General features: G+C 51.2%; 1 protein-coding gene across 7 annotated transcripts in view; it reads right to left on the bottom strand.

Annotated features, from left to right (window-relative positions):
- PAPPA2 (pappalysin 2) overlaps positions 1-23,431 on the bottom strand; it is a 201,065-nt gene that overhangs the window by 58,034 nt on the left and 119,600 nt on the right. For all 7 annotated transcript variants that reach the window (XM_069981707.1, XM_069981709.1, XM_069981705.1 and 4 more), the window contains 6 exons: positions 20,662-21,151; positions 17,497-17,625; positions 14,968-15,059; positions 14,711-14,889; positions 9,360-9,443; positions 8,138-8,273 (listed from right to left, as the gene is read on the bottom strand). In XM_069981707.1, coding sequence (XP_069837808.1) covers positions 8,138-8,273; positions 9,360-9,443; positions 14,711-14,889; positions 14,968-15,059; positions 17,497-17,625; positions 20,662-21,151 — 1,110 coding nt within the window. The remainder of the gene's footprint in view (positions 1-8,137; positions 8,274-9,359; positions 9,444-14,710; positions 14,890-14,967; positions 15,060-17,496; positions 17,626-20,661; positions 21,152-23,431) is intronic.

The raw sequence follows: 23,431 nt of genomic DNA, 5'->3' as shown, positions 1-23,431 counted from the left end.
ATCCAGTGCACCTCCCTCCTAATACATCCAGTGCACCTCCCTCCTAATACATCCAGTGCACCTCCCTCCTAATACATCCAGTGCACCTCCCTCCTCATACATCCAGTGCACCTCCCTCCTAATACCTCCAGTGCACCTCGCTCCTAATAACTCCAGTGCACCTCCCTCCTAATACATCCAGTGCACCTTCTTATTAATACATCCAGTGCACCTCCCTCCTAATACATCCAGTGCACCGCCCTCCTGATACATCCAGTACACCTTCCTCCTAATACATCCAGTGCACCTCCCTTCTAATACATCCAGTGCACCTCCCTCCTAATACATCCAGTGCACCTCCCTCCTAATACATCTAGTGCACCTCGCTCCTAATACATCCAGTGCACCTCCCTTCTAATACATCCAGTGCACCTCCCTCCTCATACATCCAGTGCACCTCCCTCCTAATACCTCCAGTGCACCTCGCTCCTAATAACTCCAGTGCACCTCCCTCCTAATACATCCAGTGCACCTCCTTATTAATACATCCAGTGCACCTCCCTCCTAATACATCCAGTGCACCGCCCTCCTGATACATCCAGTACAGCTTCCTCCTAATACATCCAGTGCACCTCCCTCCTAATACATCCAGTGCAACTCCCTCCTAATACATCTAGTGCACCTCGCTCCTGATACATCCAGTGCACCTTGCTCCTAATACATCCAGTGCACCTCCCTCCTAATACCTCCAGTGCACCTCGCTCCTAATACATCCAGTGCACCTCCCTCCTAATACATCCAGTGCACCTCCCTCCTAATACCTCCAGTGCACCTCCCTCCTAATACATCCAGTGCACCTCCCTCCTAATACCTCCAGTGCACCTTGCTCCTAATACATCCAGTGCACCTCCCTCCTAATACCTCCAGTGCACCTCGCTCCTAATACATCCAGTGCAGCTCGCTCCTAATACATCCAGTGCACCTCCCTCCTAATACATCCAGTGCAGCTCGCTCCTAATACATCCAGTGCACCTCCCTTCTAATACATCCAAAGCACCTCCTTATTAATACATCCAGTGCACCTCCCTCCTAATACATCCAGTGCACCTCCCTCCTAATACATCCAGTGCACCTCCCTCCTAATACCTCCAGTGCACCTCGCTCCTAATACCTCCAGTGCACCTCCCTTCTAATACATCCAAAGCACCTCCTTATTAATACATCCAGTGCACCTCCCTCCTAATACATCCAGTGCACCTCCCTTCTAATACATCCAGTGCACCTCCCTCCTAATACATCCAGTGAACCTCCCTTCTAATACATCCAGTGCACCTCCCTCCTAATACATCCAGTGCACCTCCCTCCTAATACATCCAGTGCACCTCCCTCCTAATACCTCCAGTGCACCTCCCTTTTAATACATCCAGTGCACCTCCCTCCTCATACATCCAGTGCACCTCCCTCCTAATACCTCCAGTGCACCTCGCTCCTAATAACTCCAGTGCACCTCCCTCCTAATACATCCAGTGCACCTCCTTATTAATACATCCAGTGCACCTCCCTCCTAATACATCCAGTGCACCTCCCTCCTAATACATCCAGTGCACCTCCCTCCTAATACATCCAGTGCACCTCCCTCCTAATACATCTAGTGCACCTCGCTCCTAATACATCCAGTGCACCTACCTCCTCATTCATCCAGTGCACCTCCCTCCTAATACATCCAGTGCACCTCCCTCCTAATACATCCAGTGCACCGCCCTCCTGATACATCCAGTACACCTTCCTCCTAATACATCTAGTGCACCTCGCTCCTGATACATCCAGTGCACCTTGCTCCTAATAGATCCAGTGCACCTCCCTTCTAATACCTCCAGTGCACCTCCCTCCTAATACCTCCAGTGCACCTCCCTCCTAATACATCCAGTGCACCTCCCTTCTAATACATCCAAAGCACCTCATTATTAATACATCCACTGCACCTCGCTCCTAATATATCCAGTGCACTTCCCTTCTAATACATCCAAAGCACCTCCTTATTAATATATCCAGTGCACCTCCCTCCTAATACATCCAGTGCACCTCCCTCCTAATACATCCAGTGCACCTCCCTCCTAATACCTCCAGTGCACCTCCCTCCTCATACATCCAGTGCACCTTCCTCCTAATACATCCAGTGCACCTCCCTCCTAATACATCCAGTGCACCTCCCTTCTAATACATCCAGTGCACCTCGCTCCTAATACATCCAGTGAACCTCCCTTCTAATACATCCAGTGCACCTCCTTATTAATACATCCAGTGCACCTCGCTCCAAATACATCCAGTGCACCTCCCTCTTAATACATGCATTGCACCTCCCACCTAATACCTTCAGTGCACCTCGCTCCTAATACATCCAGTGCACCTCCCTCCTCATACATCCAGTGCACCTCCCTTCTAATACATCCAGTGCCCCTTACTCCTAATACATCCAGTGCACCTCGCTCCTAATACATCCAGTGCACCTCGCTCCTAATACATCCAGTGCACCTCCCTCCTAATACATCCAGTGCACCTCACTAATACATCCAGTGCACCTCCCTCCTCGTACATCCAGTGCACCTCCCTTCTCATAAATCCAGTGCACCTCCCTCATAATACCTCCAGTGCACCTCGCTCCTAATACATGCAGTGCACCTCCCTCCTCATACATTCAGTGCACCTCGCTCCTAATACATCCAGTGCACCTCCCTCCTCATACATTCAGTGCACCTCCCTCCTCATACATCCAGTGCACCTTTCTTCTAATACATCCAGTGCACCTCCCTCCTAATACATCCAGTGCACCTCGCTCCTAATACATCCAGTGCACCTCCCTCCTAATACATCCAGTGCACCTCCCTCCTAATACATGCATTGCACCTTCCACCTAATAGCTCCAGTGCACCTCGCTCCTAATACATCCAGTGCACCTCCCTCCTAATACCTCCAGTGCACCTCGCTCCTAATACATCCAGTTCACCTCCCTCCCAATACATCCAGTGCACCTCCCTCCTACTACATCCAGTGCACCTCCCGCCTAATACATCTAGTGCACCTTGCTTCTAATACATCTAGTGCACCTCGCTTCTAATACATCCAGTGCACCTCCCTCCTAATACATCCAGTGCACCTCCCTCCTAATACATCCAGTGCACCTCCCTGCTAATACCTCCAGTGCACCTCGCTCCTAATACCTCCAGTGCACCTCCCTCCTAATACATCCAGTGCACCTCCCTCCTAATACCTCCAGTGCACCTCGCTCCTAATACATCCAGTTCACCTCCCTCCCAATACATCCAGTGCACCTCCCTCCTACTACATCCAGTGCACCTCCCGCCTAATACATCCAGTGCACCTTGCTTCTAATACATCCAGTGCACCTCCCTCCTAATACATCCAGTGTACCTCCCTGCTAATACCTCCAGTGCACCTCGCTCCTAATACCTCCAGTGCACCTCCCTCTTAATACATCCAGTGCACCTCCCTCCTAATACATCCAGTGCACTTCGCTCCTAATACATCCAGTGCACCTCCCTCCTAATACATCCAGTTCACCTCCCTCCTAATACATCCAGTGCACCTCCCTCCTAATACATCCAGTGCACCTCCATCCTAATACATCCAGTGCACCTCCCTCCTAATACATCCAGTGCACCTCCCTCCTAATACATCCAGTGCACCTCCCTCCTAATACATCCAGTGCACCTCCCTCCTAATACCTCCAATGCACCTCGCTCCTAATACATCCAGTTCACCTCCCTCCCAATACATCCAGTGCACCTCCCTCCTACTACATCCAGTGCACCTCCCGCCTAATACATCTAGTGCACCTCGCTTCTAATACATCCAGTGCACCTCCCTCCTAATACATCCAGTGCACCTCCCTGCTAATACCTCCAGTGCACCTCGCTTCTAATACCTCCAGTGCACCTCGCTCCTAATACATCCAGTGCACCTCCCTCCTAATACATCCAGTGCACTTCGCTCCTAATACATCCAGTGCACCTCCCTCTTAATACATCCAGTGCACCTCCCTCCTAATACATCCAGTGCACTTCGCTCCTAATACATCCAGTGCACCTCCCTCCTAATACATCCAGTGCACCTCGCTCCTAATACATCCAGTGCACCTCGCTCCTAATACATCTAGTGCACCTCCCTCCTAGTGCATCTAGTGCACCTCGCTCCTAATACATCCAGTGCACCTCCCTCCTAATACCTCCAGTGCACCACGCTCCTAATACCTCCAGTGCACCTCCCTCCTAATACATCCAGTGCACCTCCCTCCTAATACCTCCAGTGCACCTCCCTCCTAATACCTCCAGTGCACCTCCCTCCTAATACATCCAGTGCACCTCGCTCCTAATACCTCCAGTGCACCCCGCTCCTAATACCTCCAGTGCACCCCGCTCCTAATACCTCCAGTGCACCTTGCTCCTAACTCCTACAGTGCACCCCGCTCCTAATACCTCCAGTGCACCTCGCTCCTAATACCTCCAGTGCACCTCGCTCCTAATACATCCAGTGCACCTCCCTCCTAATACATCCAGTGCACCTCCCTCCTAATACATCCAGTGCACCTCCCTCCTAATACATCCAGTGCACCTCCCTCCTAATACATCCAGTGCACCTCCCTCCTAATACCTCCAGTGCACCTCGCTCCTAATACATCCAGTGCACCTACCTCCTCATTCATCCAGTGCACCTCCCTCCTAATACCTCCAGTGCACCTCGCTCCTAATACGTCCAGTGCACCTCCCTCCTAATACCTCCAGTGCACCCCGCTCCTAATACATCCAGTGCACCTCGCTCCTAATACCTCCAGTGCACCCCGCTCCTAATACATCCAGTGCACCTCCCTCCTAATACATCCAGTGCACCTCCCTCCTCATACATCCAGTGCACCTCCCTCCTAATACATCCAGTGCACCTCCCTCCTAATACATCCAGTGCACCTCCCTTCTAATACATCCAGTGCACCTCGCTCCTAATACATCCAGTGCACCTCGCTCCTAATACGTCCAGTGCACCTCCCTCCTAATACCTCCAGTGCACCTCCCTCCTAATACCTCCAGTGCACCCCGCTCCTAATACATCCAGTGCACCTCGCTCCTAATACCTCCAGTGCACCCCGCTCCTAATACCTCCAGTGCACCTCGCTCCTAATACCTCCAGTGCACCTTGCTCCTAATACCTACAGTGCACCCCGGTCCTAATACCTCCAGTGCACCTCGCTCCTAATACCTCCAGTGCACCTCGCTCCTAATACATCAAGTGCACCACGCTCCTAATACATCCAGTGCACCTCGCTCCTAATACCTCCAGTGCACCCCGCTCCTAATACATCCAGTGCACCTCCCTCCTAATACATCCAGTGCACCTCCCTCCTAATACATCCAGTGCACCTCCCTCCTAATACATTCAGTGCACCTCGCTCCTAATACCTCCAGTGCACCTCGCTCCTAATACATCCAGTGCACCTACCTCCTCATTCATCCAGTGCACCTCCCTCCTAATACATCCAGTGCACCTCGCTCCTAATACCTCCAGTGCACCCCGCTCCTAATACCTCCAGTGCACCTCCCTCCTAATACCTCCAGTGCACCCCGCTCCTAATACCTCCAGTGCACCTCCCTCCTAATACCTCCAGTGCACCCCGCTCCTAATACCTCCAGTGCACCCCGCTCCTAATACCTCCAGTGCACCTACCTCCTAATTGTCATCCTGATAGAAGGAGATACTGCAGGAATTATTAACAAACTGCATACCTCCCAAGTCTCCCTCTTTTGGAGGGACAGTCCCTACTTTTGACCCACGTCCCCCTGTCCCTCTTTGCCCCTTACATGTCTCTCTTTTTGATCTAGGAATTAGATTTGCATTAATAAACTTGCTATGTACCTCTATGGATCCTAAAAATTGTTATATTCAGATAAATCATGTGACATGATGGCCCCTGTCACACATGAAGTTCATATGGTCCCATACACATATCTGTAGATGTTAAAGATTTGTTTTGGGGTCACGTTCTGTGCTGCAAAACAATGATTAAAGGGGTTGTCCAGTGCTACAAAAACATGGCCACTTTCTTTCAGAGACAGCACGACTAGAGATGAGCGACCCTGGAGCAGCTGGAGTCCATCCGAACCCGAACGTTCGGTATGTGATTAGCGGTGGCTGCTGAAGTTGGATAAAGCCCTAAGGTTGTCTGGAGAACATGGATACAGCCAATAACTATATCCATGTTTTCCACATAGCCTTAGGGCTTTATCCAACTTCAGCAGCCACCGCTAATCAAATGCCGAAAGTTCGGGTTCGGATGGACTCCAGCTGCTCCAGGTTCGCTCATCTCTAAACACGACTCTTGTCTCCAGCTCAGGGGCGGTTTGCAATTAAGCTCTGTTCACTTCAATGGAACTGAGCAGAAAAACCCCACGCAAGATGGAGACAAGAGTGGGGCTGTCTCTGGAAGAAAGTTGCCATGTTTTTGTAGCGCTGGATTACCCCTTTAAGCCATTGTGCGTCCGTGTCACCTATCTAAAATGTAGGTCGCTGCAAATGCGACAGTTACTTAAACACATAGTAATCCGGTTTGCAGTTGCCGGTCCCCAATTACAGACAGGGTTACTGATGTGTGACTGCGACCTAAGGATACAGTAACATACAGTACACAGGATCTGCAGCAGATCTGCAGATATTAATGTAACTAAATGCATCAATCTGCAGCAGATCCTAGATGTGTGAATGCATCAATCTGCAGCAGATCTTGGATGTGTGATGCATCAATCTGCAGCAGTTCCTGGATGTGTGATTGCATCAATCTGCAGCAGCTCCTGGATGTGTGATGCATCAATCTGCAGCAGATCTTGGATGTGTGATGCATCAATCTGCAGCAGATCCTGGATGTGTGATTGCATCAATCTGTAGCAGATCCTGGATGATCTGCAGCAGATCCTGGATGTGTGAATGCATTATTCTGCAGCAGATCCTGGATGTGTGATTGCATCAATCTGCAGCAGCTCCTGGATGTGTGAATGCATTAATCTGCAGCAGCTCCTGGATGTGTGATTGCATCAATCTGCAGCAGCTCCTGGATGTGTGAATGCATCAATCTGCAGCAGCTCCTTCATGTGTGAATGCATTATTCTGCAGCAGATCTTGGATGTGTAAATGCATCAATCTGCAGCAGCTCCTTCATGTGTGAATGCATCCTTGAATAAGAAAGTATAGAAATGTCTGTAAAAGTTTCCTAGAGTGAACCGCAAGTGTCCCTCTTTGGCCGTCCAAAATGTTGTGAGGTCTGCAAACTGGTCGGGGAATATCAGAGACCGAAGATCAAACTGATCAAAACTGAGCCTCCTCCCCCAATTTTGACACCCAGAACACAGGTCCCTATTTATATGCCCCTCCTCCTCTCCCTGACCCTCCCCAACCTTTCTTCCTCACACCATCTCCACATCCAAGAATAAAGGGGACAGGGCACCTAGAGCTTCCTCCCCTCCCTCCATGCACCTAGAGCTTCCTCCCCTCCCTCCATGCACCTAGAGCTTCCTCCCCTCCCTCCATGCACCTAGAGCTTCTTCCCCTCCCTCCATGCACCTAGAGCTTCCTCCCCTCCCTCCATGCACCTAGAGCTTCCTCCCCTCCCTCCATGCACCTAGAGCTTCTTCCCCTCCCTCCATGCACCTAGAGCTTCCTCCCCTCCCCCCTCCATGCACCTAGAGCTTCCTCCCCTCCCCCCTCCATGCACCTAGAGCTTCCTCCCCTCCCCCCTCCATGCACCCAGAGCTTCCTCCCCTCCCCCCTCCATGCACCCAGAGCTTCCTCCCCTCCCCCTCCATGCACCTAGAGCTTCCTCCCCTCCCCCCTCCATGCACCTCGAGCTTCCTCCCCTCCCCCCTCCATGCACCTAGAGCTTCCTCCCCTCCCCCCTCCATGCACCTAGAGCTTCCTCCCCTCCCCCCTCCATGCACCTAGAGCTTCCTCCCCTCCCTCCATGCACCTAGAGCTTCCTCCCCTCCCCCCTTCATGCACCTAGAGCTTCCTCCCCTCCCCCCTCCATGCACCTAGAGCTTCCTCCCCTCCCCCCTCCATGCACCTAGAGCAATCTATTTCTCTTCCCCTTCACTTTACTCACCGAGCGAATAGTCGCGTCCTGTCACATCGGTCAGATGAGCAGTGACTGTTGTCTTCAGGGCGCTGTTAGGACGGTCGCCATCAGAGGACAGGTAGACGAGGAATGAATGTGCAGGACTGGGGCTATCAAAGCTCACCTGAGGGCAGATTAATAGTGAGAAGGTAATGTGTATCACAATGTATCATGTAGGAGGCGGATAACACTAAGTGACACCCGTCATACAGTCAGGGTAACCCATCAGTCAGGGACACCCGTCATACAGTCAAGGACACCTGTCTTACAGTCAGGGATACTCGTCATACAGTCAGGGACACCTGTCATATAATCAGGGACATCCATCATACAGTCAGGGACACCCGTCATACAATCAGGGACTCCCATCATACAGTCAGGGACACCTGTCATACAATCAGGAACACCCATCATACAGTCAGGGACACCTGTCTTACAGTCACGGGCACCCATCATACAGTCAGGGACACCCATCATACAGTCAGGGACACCTGTCTTACAGTTAGGAACACCCATCATACAGTCAAGGACACCCGTCATACAGTCAGCGATATTGTCAACTGTATCGAGGGAATGAAATGACCCCATTACACAGATATAATAGAGGATCGGTAATTGCGTATTCCTTTGTGAATGAATGATCATATTATACACATATTATAGAGGATTGGTAAAATCTTTTTCTTTCAAATCAATTGGTGTCAGAAAGTTATATAGATTTATAATTTACTTCTATTACAAACTCTCCAGTCTTCCAGTACTTATCAGCTGCTGTATGTACTGCAGGAAGTGGTGCATTATCTCCAGTCTGACACAGTGCTCTCTGCTGCCACCTCTGTCCATGTCAGGAACTGTCCAGAGCAGCAGAGGTTTTCTATGGGGATTTGCTGCTGCTCTGGACAGTTCCTGACATGGACAGAGGTGGCAGCAGAGAGCACTGTGTCAGACTGGAGAGAATACACAACTTCCTGCAGGACATACAGCAGCTGATAAGTACTGAAAGACTTCAGAAGTAAATGACAAATCTATACAACTTTCTGACACCAGCTGATTTGAAAGAAAAAGATTTTCGCCGGAGTTCCCCTTTAATGCTGCCCGTCTGTTCATTTCCAGGACTAGCTCTGACTTCTGTTGTAGACCAGCAGACCCCCGATCACCATACTGTCATCTCTGTGAACATGCAGATCCCCTTTAAGCCCAGTTCTTGTACCTTTAACCATAGTGAATGTTCGGGGTTGTCGGTGCAGGGGGCCCAGGACGCCATCTTGTTTCCAGCTATCGGACTGAGACAATTCTACAACAAAACACAAGACAAATACACTGACGTTTCCTGATTTCTTCCTTTTTCACCTCATTTGCAGATAGTTTAGTTGCAGGGACTCCGCTCCTGTACAGAAGCATCCGAGCATATAATGAGCTGCATTATCTGGTGACGGCCGCAGGACGCGCTCTACCCACCGCAGCTTTTCTGCATTGTAAATAATTCCATGGAATAAATATTCTCAGAAGCCAAAATATTAGAATAACAGAAGTGCAGCCGCAATACAGGAGAACGGGAATCCTGCACCAATTCTAGAGAAACAGAGGTGGCAGCAGAGAGCACTGTGTCAGACTGGAGAGAATACACCACTTCCTGCAGGACATACAGCAGCTGATAAGTACTGCAAGACTGGAGAGAATACACCACTTCCGGCAGGACATACAGCAGCTGATAAGTACTGGAAGACTGCAGATTTTTAAATTGACTTAAATTACAAATTTGTATATTTTCTGAAACCAGTTGATTTGAAAGAAAAAGATTTTCACCGGTGTACCCCTTTAAGATGAGTCTAACATCTGATTAAACTTTTATTAATTATAAATAATTGGAGAATATATAATACCAGGTCCAAATGCTGCTGATCCACAGGGTGCAGGGATCTGCAGAGTCCTCCAGGGTGCAGGGATCTGCGGAGTCCTCCAGGGTGCAGGGATCTGCGGAGTCCTCCAGGGTGCAGGGATCTGCGGAGTCCTCCAGGGTGCAGGGATCTGCGGAGTCCTCCAGGGTGCAGGGATCTGCGGAGTCCTCCAGGGTGCAGGGATCTGCGGAGTCCTCCAGGGTGCAGGGATCTGCGGAGTCCTCCAGGGTGCAGGGATCTGCGGAGTCCTCCAGGGTGCAGGGATCTGCGGAGTCCTCCAGGGTGCAGGGATCTGCGGAGTCCTCCAGGGTGCAGGGATCTGCGGAGTCCTTCAGGGTGCAGGGATCTGCGGAGTCCTCCAGGGTGCAGGGATCTGCAGAGTCCTCCAGGGTGCAGGGATCTGCAGAGTCCTCCAGGGTGCAGGGATCTGCGGAGTCCTCCAGGGTGCAGGGATCTGCGGAGTCCTCCAGGGTGCAGGGATCTGCGGAGTCCTCCAGGGTGCAAGGATCTGCGGAGTCCTCCAGGGTGCAGGGATCTGCGGAGTCCTCCAGGGTGCAGGGATCTGCGGAGTCCTCCAGGGTGCAGGGATCTGCGGAGTCCTCCAGGGTGCAGGGATCTGCGGAGTCCTCCAGGGTGCAGGGATCTGCGGAGTCCTCCAGGGTGCAGGGATCTGCGGAGTCCTCCAGGGTGCAGGGATCTGCGGAGTCCTCCAGGGTGCAGGGATCTGCGGAGTCCTCCAGGGTGCAGGGATCTGCGGAGTCCTCCAGGGTTCAGGGATCTGCGGAGTCCTCCAGGGTGCAGGGATCTGCGGAGTCCTCCAGGGTGCAGGGATCTGCGGAGTCCTCCAGGGTGCAGGGATCTGCGGAGTCCTCCAGGGTGCAGGGATCTGCGGAGTCCTCCAGGGTGCAGGGATCTGCGGAGTCCTCCAGGGTGCAGGGATCTGCGGAGTCCTCCAGGGTGCAGGGATCTGCGGAGTCCTCCAGGGTGCAGGGATCTGCGGAGTCCTCCAGGGTGCAGGGATCTGCGGAGTGCCTCCGAGGAATCAATCGAAACTTGTGGCTCGGAGTTCTCGGCTCTGCGATACGGGTGAGAAGTGTTTGTTGTGCCTCATCCGGCTGTTTTTCATCTTTAGTGTTTGTTTAGGTTTATCAGTTACTTCCATGCGGTTTCCAATGATATAAACATGTGTGAGGAGTCGGGAAATCCAGCGCAACGTCCGGGAACGGCCACTTCTGACAAATGAATGAGGATTCCTAACATATCAGTAGAGTAAAACCATTGCTTCCCACCATCCCACCAACTGTCCAGAGCAGGAGAGGTTTTCTATGGGGATTTGCTGCTGCTCTGGACAGTTCCTGACATGGACAGAGGTGGCAGCAGAGAGCACTGTGTCAGACTGGAGAGAATACACCACTTCCTGCAGGACATACAGCAGCTGATAAGTACTGGAAGACTGGAGATTTTTAAATAGAAGTAAATTGCTAATCTATAGAACTTTTCTAAAACCAGTTAATCTAAAAGAAAGAAAAAATCCACTGGAGTTCCCCTTTAAGGTCTCCTCAGTCCAGCAGTACCGTCCCTCCAGCTACACTTCATACACGGCCACTTGTATTATTACTATAGAAACACACAATAGTTTGTCCGTCCTTGAGAACTATGACTCAATTTCTGTATCTACGCTAAATAAATTGTCAGCAAACTCGCAGCTGGAGAGCGAAGCCGCCAGACGACTGATGCAGAAACCTGCGTGGCTGGTCGGTCTCCTCGTTTATGTCTCTTTATCTCCTCTGATCTGCGCTATTATTGCTGCGTTCAGCCTCCATGTCCGGCGTCTCTCCTTCAGGGTGATATACCGTATACTTAGTGACTCCATAGCATCCAGTGCCATATACTCCATGATAATCCGTGATACAGACAGTGGTCACACAGTATCCCCCCCCCGGCTGTAGTCTGACGTTATAGATGGCGGCATCACTGTGGGATCAGCCAGAAGGATGAAGCTCCTCTCCGATACTTCAGGATTTGTGACAAGATGAAAGATTCTACATCTGTGGCGGAAATATTTCCCAGGGATCTAAAGTTCTAGATAAATATTGTAAGAAAATAAATCCTGCTCCCTGGCGCAGACTCAGCCGTCAGAGTGTTTGGATTGTGCCGACCGACGAATGTATCCAATGTGTACACTCACAACTTACTATTTATTTCTGGATGCAGTTATATTAAACGCTGCAGGTATATTAGTTGCTGAAGGTATATTAGATGCTGCAGGTATATTAGTTGCTGCAGGTATATAAGTTGCTGCAGGTATATTAGATGCTGCAGGTATATTAGTTGCTGCAGGTATATAAGTTGCTGCAGGTATATTAGACGCTGCAGTTATATTAGATGCTGCAGTTATATTAGTTGCTGCAGTTATATAAGTTGCTGCAGGTATATTAGTTGCTGCCATTATATCAGACGCTGCAGGTATATTAGGTGCTGCAGTTATGTCAGACACTGCAGGTATATTAGATGCTGCAGTTATATTAGTTGCTGCAGGTATATTAGTTGCTGCAGTTATATTAGTTGCTGCAAGTATATTAGTTGCTGCAGGTATATTCGAAGCTGCAGTTCTATCAGACGCTACAGATATAATAGTTGCTGCAGTTATATTAGACGCTGCAGGAATATAAGTTGCTGCAGGTATATTAGACGCTGCAGGTATTTTAGTTGCTGCAGTTATATCAGTCGCTGCAGGTATATTAGTTGCTGAAGGTATATTAAATGCTGCAGCTATATTAGTTGCTGCAGGTATATTAGTTGCTGCAGTTATATCAGACGCTGCAGGTATATTAGATGCTGCCATTATATTAGACACTGCAGGTATATTAGATGCTTCAGTTACATTAGTTGCTGGAGGTATATTAGTTGCTGCAGTTATATTATTTGCTGCAATTATAATAGATGCTGCAGTTATATTGGTTGCTGCATTACACTTCACAAGGTCCATAAAGTCTCAGGTTTTAAACACCTAACCGGAATACATGTTGTGTAGCGGCAATGTTAGTGGTAAGTGTCCCAGTGTGCTGCCTCCATGTGTCCCGGTGTGCTGCCTCCATGTGTGCTGCCTCCATGTGTCCTGGTGTGCTGCCTCCATGTGTGCTGCCTCCATGTGTCCTGGTGTGCTGCCTCCATGTGTGCTGCCTCCATGTGTCCTGGTGTGCTGCCTCCATGTGTCCTGGTGTGCTGCCTCCATGTGTGCTGCCTCCATGTGTCCTGGTGTGCTGCCTCCATGTGTGCTGCCTCCATGTGTCCTGGTGTGCTGCCTCCATGTGTGCTGCCTCCATGTGTCCTGGTGTGCTGCCTCCATGTGTGCTGGTGTGCTGCCTCCATGTGTCCCGGTGTGCTGCCTCCATGTGTCCCGGTTTGCTGCCTCCATGTGTCCCAGTGTGCTGCCTCCATGTGTGCTGCCTCCTTGTGCGCTGCCTCCATGTGCGCTGCCTCCTTGTGCGCTGCCTCCTTGTGCTCTGCCTTCTTGTGCGCTGCCTCCTTGTGCCCTGCCTCCTTGTGCGCTGCCTCCATGTGCGCTGCCTCCTTGTGCGCTGCCTCCTTGTTCCCTGCCTCCTTGTGCGCTGCCTCCATGTGCCCTGCCTCCTTGTGCGCTGCATCCTTGTGCGCTGCCTCCTTGTGCCCTGCCTCCTTGTGCGCTGCATCCTTGTGCGCTGCCTCCTTGTGCCCTGCCTCCTTGTGCGCTGCCTCCTTGTGCGCTACCTCCAAGTGCGCTGCCTCCTTGTGCGCTGCCTCCTTGTGCGCTGCCTCCATGTGCGCTGCCTCCATGTGCCCTGCCTCCTTGTGCGCTGCCTCCTTGTGCCCTGCCTCCTTGTGCGCTGCCTCCATGTGCCCTGCCTCCATGTGCGCTGCCTCCTTGTGCCCTGCCTCCTTGTGCGCTGCCTCCATGTGCCCTGCCTCCATGTGCGCTGCCTCCTTGTGCGCTGCATCCTTGTGCGCTGCCTCCATGTGCGCTGCCTCCTTGTGCGCTGCCTCCATGTGCCCTGCCTCCATGTGCGCTGCCTCCATGTGCGCTGCCTCCATGTGCGCTGCCTTCTTGTGCGCTGCCTCTATGTGTGCTGCCACCTTGCGCGCTGCCTCCTTGTGCGCTGCCTCCTTGTGCCCTGCCTCCTTGTGCGCTGCCTCCTTGTGCCCTGCCTCCATGTGCCCTGCCTCCTTGTGCGCTGCCTCCATGTGCCCTGCCTCCATGTGCGCTGCCTCCATGTGCGCTGCCTTCTTGTGCGCTGCCTCTGTGTGCTGCCACCTTGTGCCCTGCCTCCATGTGCGCTGCTTCCATGTGCCCTGCCTCCTTGTGTGCTGCCTCCTTGTGCCCTGCCTCCTTGTGTGCTGCCTCCTTGTGTGCTGCCTCCATGTGCGCTGCCTCCTTGTGCGCTGCCTCCATGTGCGCTGCCACCTTGTGCGCTGCCTCCTTGTGTGCTGCCTCCTTGTGCCCTGCCTCCATGTGCGCTGCCTCCATGTGCCCTGCCTCCTTGTGCGCTGCCTCCATGTGCCCTGCCTCCTTGTGCGCTGCCTCCTTGTGCCCTGCCTCCTTGTGCGCTGCCTCCTTGTGCCCTGCCTCCTTGTGCCCTGCCTCCTTGTGTGCTGCCTCCTTGTGCGCTGCCTCCAATCTCAGTACCTTTTGGCTGGGTTCTCCAATCACTGCAGAGAGCGGACACTTCTTCGGGTCGTCATGTGAAGCGGCCGCGTGAGACGCCCACTGGTCCTTGTATTCCTGGGAGGGGACCTCAGCACAATCAGCTTCATCTTCGAGGGAGTCTCCATCCTCACTGGGTGTATAACAGAGGCTCGGCCTTCCTGCACACAGACACCAGGTAAAGAAGCAGCAAAACATTCCCCAAAAATCCCTTTAAATCTACACCCTGCGCTCCTCACCTGTGCACAGATAACCGGCCTCCAGCTGACACTTAGAGGAGCAGCCGTCACCGCTCTGCACTCCGCCATCATCACACTCTTCACTCCGATCCCTGCAGCCGTAAGATACACAAGGACAGAAACTTACTGTAGGTCCATAGGGTGGTGGGTCCCTGTAAATGTGGCCGTAACCCCCCCACACACACACACCATACACACACACGCACATATGCACGCGCACACAGTCACACACACACACATACACACCACACACACATACACACCACTCACACATACACACCCCACCACACACACAAACACACCCTACCACACACATACATACAGATGCACAGATACACACCACACACACACACGCACTTGCACGCATGCACACACAGTCACACACACCAATACACATACACACACTCATACACACACACAGTCACACACACACTAACACACACAGAGTCACACACAGAGTCTCGCACACACACACAGTCTCAGACACGTGCACACACGCACACACTGTCATACACACACAGAGTCTGACACAAGCACACACACACACAGTCACACACACATACACAGCCCACCACACACATACATACAGACGCATAGATACACACCACACACACACTATAAACACACCCATACACATACACACATATACACACACACACACATGCACACATACACACAGTCACACACACACTGCTGCACGGAGGAGTGCTGATGTTTATTAGATATTACTATGGGTGAATAATATAAACATCTAAGGGGGAATAGAAAAGATTTGGCTGATTACTTCTAAAAACAGCCCCACACCTCTCTCCAGGTTACTTGTGGTATTGCAGCTGGGGCCAACTCACCTCAATGGGGCAGTGCTGTAACACCAGACACAATGCACAGACAGGAATACATGGGTTATCTCTAGTAGGAAGCTGCCATGTTTTTATAATCCTGGATAACCCCTTTAAGGATAAAGATCCCCATGAATGGATCGGCTGGTGGACATATCACCATGAATGGATCGGCTGGGTGGACATATCGCCATGAATGGATCGGCTGGGTGGACATATCGCCATGAATGGATCGGCTGGGTGGAGATATCACCATGAATGGATCGGCTGGGTGGAGATATCACTATGAATGGATCGGCTGGTGGAGATATCACTATGAATGGATCGGCTGGTGGAGATATCACCATGAATGGATCATCTGGATGGACATATCACTATGAATGGATCGGCTGGTGGACATATCACTATGAATGGATCATCTGGATGGACATATCACTATGAATGGATCGGCTGGTGGACATATCACTATGAATGGATCGGCTGGGTGGACATATCACCATGAATGGATCGGCTGGTGGACATATCACCATGAATGGATCGGCTGGGTGGACATATCACCATGAATGGATCGGCTGGGTGGACATATCGCCATGAATGGATCGGCTGGGTGGACATATCGCCATGAATGGATCGGCTGGGTGGAGATATCACCATGAATGGATCAGCTGGGTGGACATATCACCATGAATGGATCGGCTGGGTGGACATATCGCCATGAATGGATCGGCTGGGTGGACATATCGCCATGAATGGATCGGCTGGGTGGAGATATCACCATGAATGGATCAGCTGGGTGGACATATCACTATGAATGGATCGGCTGGGTGGACATATCGCCATGAATGGATCGGCTGGGTGGACATATCACCATGAATGGATCGGCTGGATGGAGATATCACCATGAATGGATCGGCTGGGTGGACATATCGCCATGAATGGATCGGCTGGGTGGACATATCGCCATGAATGGATCGGCTGGATGGAGATATCACCATGAATGGATCGGCTGGGTGGACATATCACCATGAATGGATCGGCTGGGTGGAGATATCGCCATGAATGGATCGGCTGGGTGGACATATCGCCATGAATGGATCGGCTGGGTGGACATATCGCCATGAATGGACATGGAATAATCCTCCAGCCTCCCCTGGACTATATTCGGCCCCTCTGGACGTGGAGCGCTGGGACTGCTGATCCCTTTCCTGCTCCCCCGATAGCCCCCCCCCCCCCCCCCATAAATGTTATTTGGACCCAGTGTAGAACCCTTAGAATCCTGGACCCTCTGAATCCGATTCCGTTGTCTCGTTGCTTTGATAATTATTACTGAAATATTAGCGACAGCTGCAGCCGCACTGATAGATGAGGGATATTGTCGGCAGATAGCGCTGTGCGGAATATTTATTAAAGGGGGACTCCTGACACCACTAGTTACACTTAGGGCCTCAGGGTAACTATTTCTGCTCTAACAGCAGCGGTCTGGCTAATACACTGGTCTGTGTGAGAGTGTGAGCCGGACCACTGCTTTTAGAGCAGAGCTGTGGTTGGTGACCTGGACAACAATCATTACAAATACATTAAGGTTGAGAAACTCAGTTCATGATTGCCAAGGACTTTGTGTGACCAACAACCTCTGCACCAACTTACACCCCGATTCTGCCGACCCCCTCACTATAACCACAGTACTTACTCATTAACCTCTCCATCTCCACAATACGGGGCCCCATGTATGAGGGTCAGCGCAGGGGAAGGTTCTCCTACTGAGGTCCCAGCCACCACACAGACCTGGTACTGATATGTGAGGCCGAGCTTCACCTCCCTGCAGGAATGACAGGAGAACACAGGTTATAATGGGGAGCATGCAGGTAAGGAGTGGGGACAGGTAAAGAGTAGGGACAGGCCAGGAGAGGTAACTGGTCAGGAGAGGTGACAAGTGAGGAGAGGTGACTGGTCAGGAGAGGTGACAGGTGAGGAAAGGTGACTGGTCGGGAGTGGGGACAGGTCAGTAGAGTTGACAGGTGAGGAGAGGTGACAGGTGAGGAGAGGTGACAGGTGAGGAGAGGTGACAGGTGAGGAGAGGTGACAGGTCAGGAGAGGTGACAGGTGAGGAGAGGTGACAGGTGAGGAGAGGTGACAGGTGAGGAGTGGGAACAGGTGAGAAGAGGTGACAAGGGACAGGTCAGGAGAGGTGACAGGTTAGTAGAGGTGACAGGTTAGTAGAGGTGACAGGTGAGGAGAGGTGACAGGTGAGGAGAGGTGACTGGTCAGGAGAGGTGACAGGTGAGGAGAGTTGACAGGTCAGGAGAGGTGACAGGTGAGGAGAGGTGACAGGTCAGGAGAGTTGACAGGTCAGGAGAGGTGACAGGTCAGGAGAGGTGACAGGTGAGGAGTGGGGACAGGTGAGGAGAGGTGACAGGTTAGTAGAGGTGACAGGTCAGGAGTGGGGACAGGTGAGGAGTGGGGACAGGTGAGGAGAGGTGACAGGTTAGTAGAGGTGACAGGTGAGGAGTGGGGACAGGTGAGGAGAGGTGACAGGTTAGTAGAGGTGACAGGTCAGGAGTGAGGAGAGGTGACAGGTTAGTAGAGGTGAAAGGTTAGTAGAGGTGACAGGTCAGGAGTGGGGACAGGTGAGGAGTGGGGACAGGTGAGGAGAGGTGACAGGTTAGTAGAGGTGACAGGTCAGGAGTGGGGACAGGTGAGGAGAGGTGACAGGTTAGTAGAGGTGACAGGTTAGTAGAGGTGACAGGTGAGGAGTGGGGAAAGGTGAGGAGTGGGGACAGGTGAGGAGAGATGACAGGTTAGTAGAGGTGACAGGTTAGTAGAGGTGACAGGTGAGGAGTGGGGACAGGTGAGGAGTGGGGACAGGTGAGGGGAGGTGACAGGTTAGTAGAGGTGACAGGTTAGTAGAGGTGACAGGTGAGGAGAGGTGACAGGTCAGGAGTAGGGACAGGTGAGGAGAGGTGACAGGTAAGAAGAGGTGACAGGTGAGGAGAGGTGACTGGTCAGGAGAGGTGACAGGTGAGGAGAGGGGACAGGCCAGGAGAGGTGACAGGTCAGGAGAGGTGACAGGTGAGGAGACAGGTGAGGAGAGGTGACAGTTGAGGAGAGGTGACTGGTCAGGAGTGGGGACAGGTGAGGAGTGAGGACAGGTAAGGAGAGGTGACTGGTCGGGAGTGGGGACAGGTGAGAAGAGGTGACAGGTGAGAAGAGGTGACAGGTGAGAAGAGGCGACAGGGGACAGGTCCTAGTTTAAATTGTGTTGCATTTTGGGTAATAATAAAGGTTCCCCCCATTTCCATACATCTCCTGGCATTGGTAAGGCTGCTGTCAGTCTTATAGTGAGTGTGCAGGGATGGGGGGGGGTCGTCTGTGCTGAAATACTTTGTGCTTCTGTTGGTTTCGGTAAACCCTCACTTTCCGGTGGGACGCAGTATCAGCCACCTAACCTGCTGGCTATCCTGGCGGCTGCGGAGGGTTACCCGCCAGACACTGTAGCCGCTGCAGCACATGTGGCAGAGATGGATGGCGGCCATTATCAGACTGATGTGAGTGACTAATGCCGCTGTGTGTGAGGAATCGGGCAGGACGCAGTGGGAGGGCGGCCGCCATCAACATAATAAGTCATTATCCTTGAAGCTAATGAACCAGACTGAAGGTGGGTGGGAGATTTCTTAACATAAATTTTGTGATTAATTTCACTTTAAACCAGAAATTGCGTTTTCTCCCCAATAATGTGTTTTATCCTGCTGCAGCCGAGGGGGGTTGTATCCGTGAGCGCCAGGCCGCACCTTATAGCGGTGAGGAGGATACACCCCGGTGGGGAGACACCTCACCCCGTATGATCCTAAGCTTCACCTGATCTGAACCCCAGCAGCGTTTCCCAATGTGGCTTCTCAGCTGCTGCAAAACTGTTTGTTTTTGGTGCCATCAGTGAGTGTGTCCTTGGCTTTAGGTGCAGAAAGGTTTTATATCATTGGTAGGTAGAGAACCCTAGCCCCGCCCTGATGGCACTGTCCACCGAGGAGTAACAGCCTTTCTGACAAGGACAAAGTATATTGGGAATGTGCAGAAGACACAGTTGCAGATGAAAATGGCGCCTACACAAAGGCAGTGAGAGGATCACAATGTTGCAGCCATTTTATTTTTTTCCTCCATTACTGGGTCATATGGGGGCTTGTTTATTGCGAGACATGTTGTACTTTTAAATGGCATACTTCATTTTACCATGTAATGTATTGTGATATGCTTGGGAATAGAAGATGCCTCCAGCATGGAGCTGGTGAGGAGAGCGGGCCTGGCAGGAAGTGGAGCCAGGAGGAAGAAGATGGCGAGTGGCAAGATGACGCAACAGTACAGGTGCCCGATGTCCACAGGCTAGGACAGGGAGCTATACCACTGTGGATACAGAAGGATGCCACCTTTATGTAGATCACTGCTGTGTATAACCTGAGCTCTGCTGTGGAGCCATGACCATCAGCTCCGAGGTTAGTGGCCATTTGGTATGAAGGTGGGACTATGGGTGATGGTGGGGAGTAATGGTGCTCATCTGTTGTGCCCGATATGAAGAGGTGCGGATCCTATGATGTGGCTATGCGGCATAGTGGCAGGAGGAGAGAGTGATGTGCAGTCAGTAGCACCCCGAACCTCTACTGTACAGGACACCTTTCCCTACACTACAACATGGCGTGCCACCGATAAACGCAGCAGCTTCTACCTCTGTAGTCCGTGTTATAGTCCTGTAAAGTTTGGTATATAAAGTAATAAAGCTATAAAGCCGTCACTGTAATAACATGGCAGCAAACAATACAGTATATAGGAGAGAAAGGTGGCAGCCATTACCATTGGATCTACTCACGTGTCTGTGAAAGTGCGCTGTGCTTGAGTCTTCGTACCTTGAGACTCTCGCAGGAAAGGAGGGTTCCGGACTATTTTGTATTTCACGGGTCTACAGGATGAGCAAAGCGGATCATGAGGCACGGACGTAAGGAGGGCTGCATCTATCTCCATGCTTGCATCAAACGTGTACACACGCACTCCCGAAACTTTCTGATCGGTGGTCAGTCTAATGGTCAACGGAGTGTCGCAAAAGGCTTCCATGCTTCCCAGGTGTAAAGATTCATTATGTTCCGTTACTAACTCGATATCTGAGAGGGGGTTGGGTAAGTTGGGCGACAAATACGTTATCCACATGGTGAGGGTTTGCGGTTGGACGGGTTTTGAGAACTGGAGCTCCAGCATACATCCCTGAGGCTCGGTACAGGGGACCGACATATTGGTAAACAGGTGGATTTCGGGGCTCCAGGCCTGTAAGCTCGGCTGGCACGGCTGATCCACATCAGGAGGGCCTGGATTAAAATACACAACTCTGTGAACATGCAGCCCCTATAGACTCTCATACACACAGTATATACACTGGACATTGCTAGGTAATGGAAATTCCCATTTGGAATCACTAAGCATCCACTGAAGAAGCAATCTTGGCGTACAACACAGTGGTCTAGTGGTACGTGGCTACGCAGTCAGAAAGTTGTATCATAGCCGCCTTTGGTTCCATAATGCACATGCATGTGACTGCCCAAGGGTTGTGATGGCAGCCGGGAGGACTCTGCCCATACTGGACTCTCTATTGGGTTCTGGTAGATTACATACAATCTGTCTGGGGAGAGTCAGGAACCCCCCATACCTAAGAGAGAGCTGGTCAGTCCTGCCAGAATCAGCAGCTTCAGCCAATCTCTTTCCAATGTGTTTGGGGATCCCAGTGATAATATTTAAAGAGGACCTGTCCCCCCCCATGACGGGGTGACAGGCTCCCGACTTCCCGTTAGAGCCCCCTATACTCACGTGATCCCACCGGGTCCCGCTTCCTGAGCCGGATATCAGCGCCCGAAGCCCGGGGCGCGCGCTGACAGGAGAGTCCGATGCCCATAGAGAATAACGGAGCATCGGACTCCCCATTCATTCTCTATGGGCATCTGACTGCTGTCAGCGCGCGCGCCGGGCTTCGGGCGCTGATATCTCCGTGACCCGACCGGCTCAGGAAGCGGGACCTGGCGGGATCACGTGAGTATAGGGGGCTCTAACGGGAAGTCGGGAGCCTGTCACCCCGGCACGGGGGGTGACAGGTCTCCTTTAAGCGTTCCTGTCAGTCAGGGTTTTGGAGCTGAGACACCTCCCCCCCCCCCACTAATAGATAGAGACACTAGAAGAGAGCAGAGGAGAACTCTGCTGCTCGATCCAACTGTTTGCAGGTGAGGGGCCCTATTGTAGTCAGATCGAGCAGCGGACTGGGGGGTGAAGCGTTCAGCTGTTGGGGGTCTCAGCACCGAAACATTGGCCAACCAAAACTTTACACCTCAAAAGCTTTTAAAGTGACGTTAGTATTTCAAAGAGGTTTTCTCATGTAATAAGTAATACTGGGGGTCCAACCACTAGAACCACTATGAACCATGAGAACAGGGGCCCCATGATCCCTATATGTATGACTAATATGATGGACACTGCAATCAATGGGACCAAAGAAAATCTCCAGCTTTCCAACCACCATTTAATTCAAAATAAGGGACATTACGATTATTGGGGGTCCCAGTGGTCGGACCCACACCAGTGTGACACCTGCGGATAGTTGATAACGTTCAGGGAACCCAGTTATTCCCTTTCCTTCTGTAGACCGCCAGTCAGGTAGGAGCTGTAGATCTATAGCGTTGCTGCACGCCATCCAAATGGAACATAAGAGGCGCTAGAGTGTTGGAAAAACCGATCGGTTGGGAAGTGCACAAACCTTCTGTATTGTAGTCTCAGAAGACAATGCTTGTGGGGGGGCCTGGACATCATAACAAACATGGAAACCAACACTGTTTAAAAATGAGAAGATGCAGACCTTTGCCCGGCCTCCCACAGCTCCGATAATGTGAGCGTATAGCGGTATAGTATAGTATTGGACTAATCATAAAAGAAGAACTGACCGCCGTGATGTCGCGAGTAACGCCGGTCATGTGATAACAATACACATACAATAAAAATAAAAAGAGGCCAGAAAATAGATTATAAAATAATAACTAGCACGATCCGACCAGAACCTAAAACTAAACCCGACACACAACCGCATTGAGAGTAAAGTAAATAGCGGACCAGGTGCCCCGAAACGCGCTGAGCCTACAATACAGAAGGTTTATGCACCTCCAAACCGATTGGTTTTTCTAACACTCTAGTGACTCATAGGCTCCAATTGGATCAATATGCGACAATACTATTGAATACTGTACCCGGCATGCGATAATAGTGCCGCACTGTGATAATAAGGCAGTAATGCGATAATAGTGCCGCACTGTGATAATAAGGCAGTAATGTGATAATAGTGCAGTAATGTGATAATAGTGCAGTAATGTGATAATAGTGCCGCAATGTGATAATAAGGCAGTAATGTGATAATAGTTCCGCAATGTGATAATAAGGCAGTAATGTAATAATAGTGCCGTTAAGTAATAATAGTGCAGTAATGTAATAATAGTGCCGTTAAGTAATAATAGTGCCGCAATGTAATAATAGTGCAGTAATGTATTAATAGTGCCGCAATGTAATAATAGTGCAGTAATGTATTAATAGTGCAGTAATGTAATAATAGTGCC

This window comes from Dendropsophus ebraccatus, chromosome 8, assembly GCF_027789765.1.
Source record: "Dendropsophus ebraccatus isolate aDenEbr1 chromosome 8, aDenEbr1.pat, whole genome shotgun sequence".
In the NCBI taxonomy this organism is placed as follows: Eukaryota; Metazoa; Chordata; class Amphibia; order Anura; family Hylidae; genus Dendropsophus; species Dendropsophus ebraccatus.
This window is presented reverse-complemented; position numbering and strand designations above follow the sequence as displayed.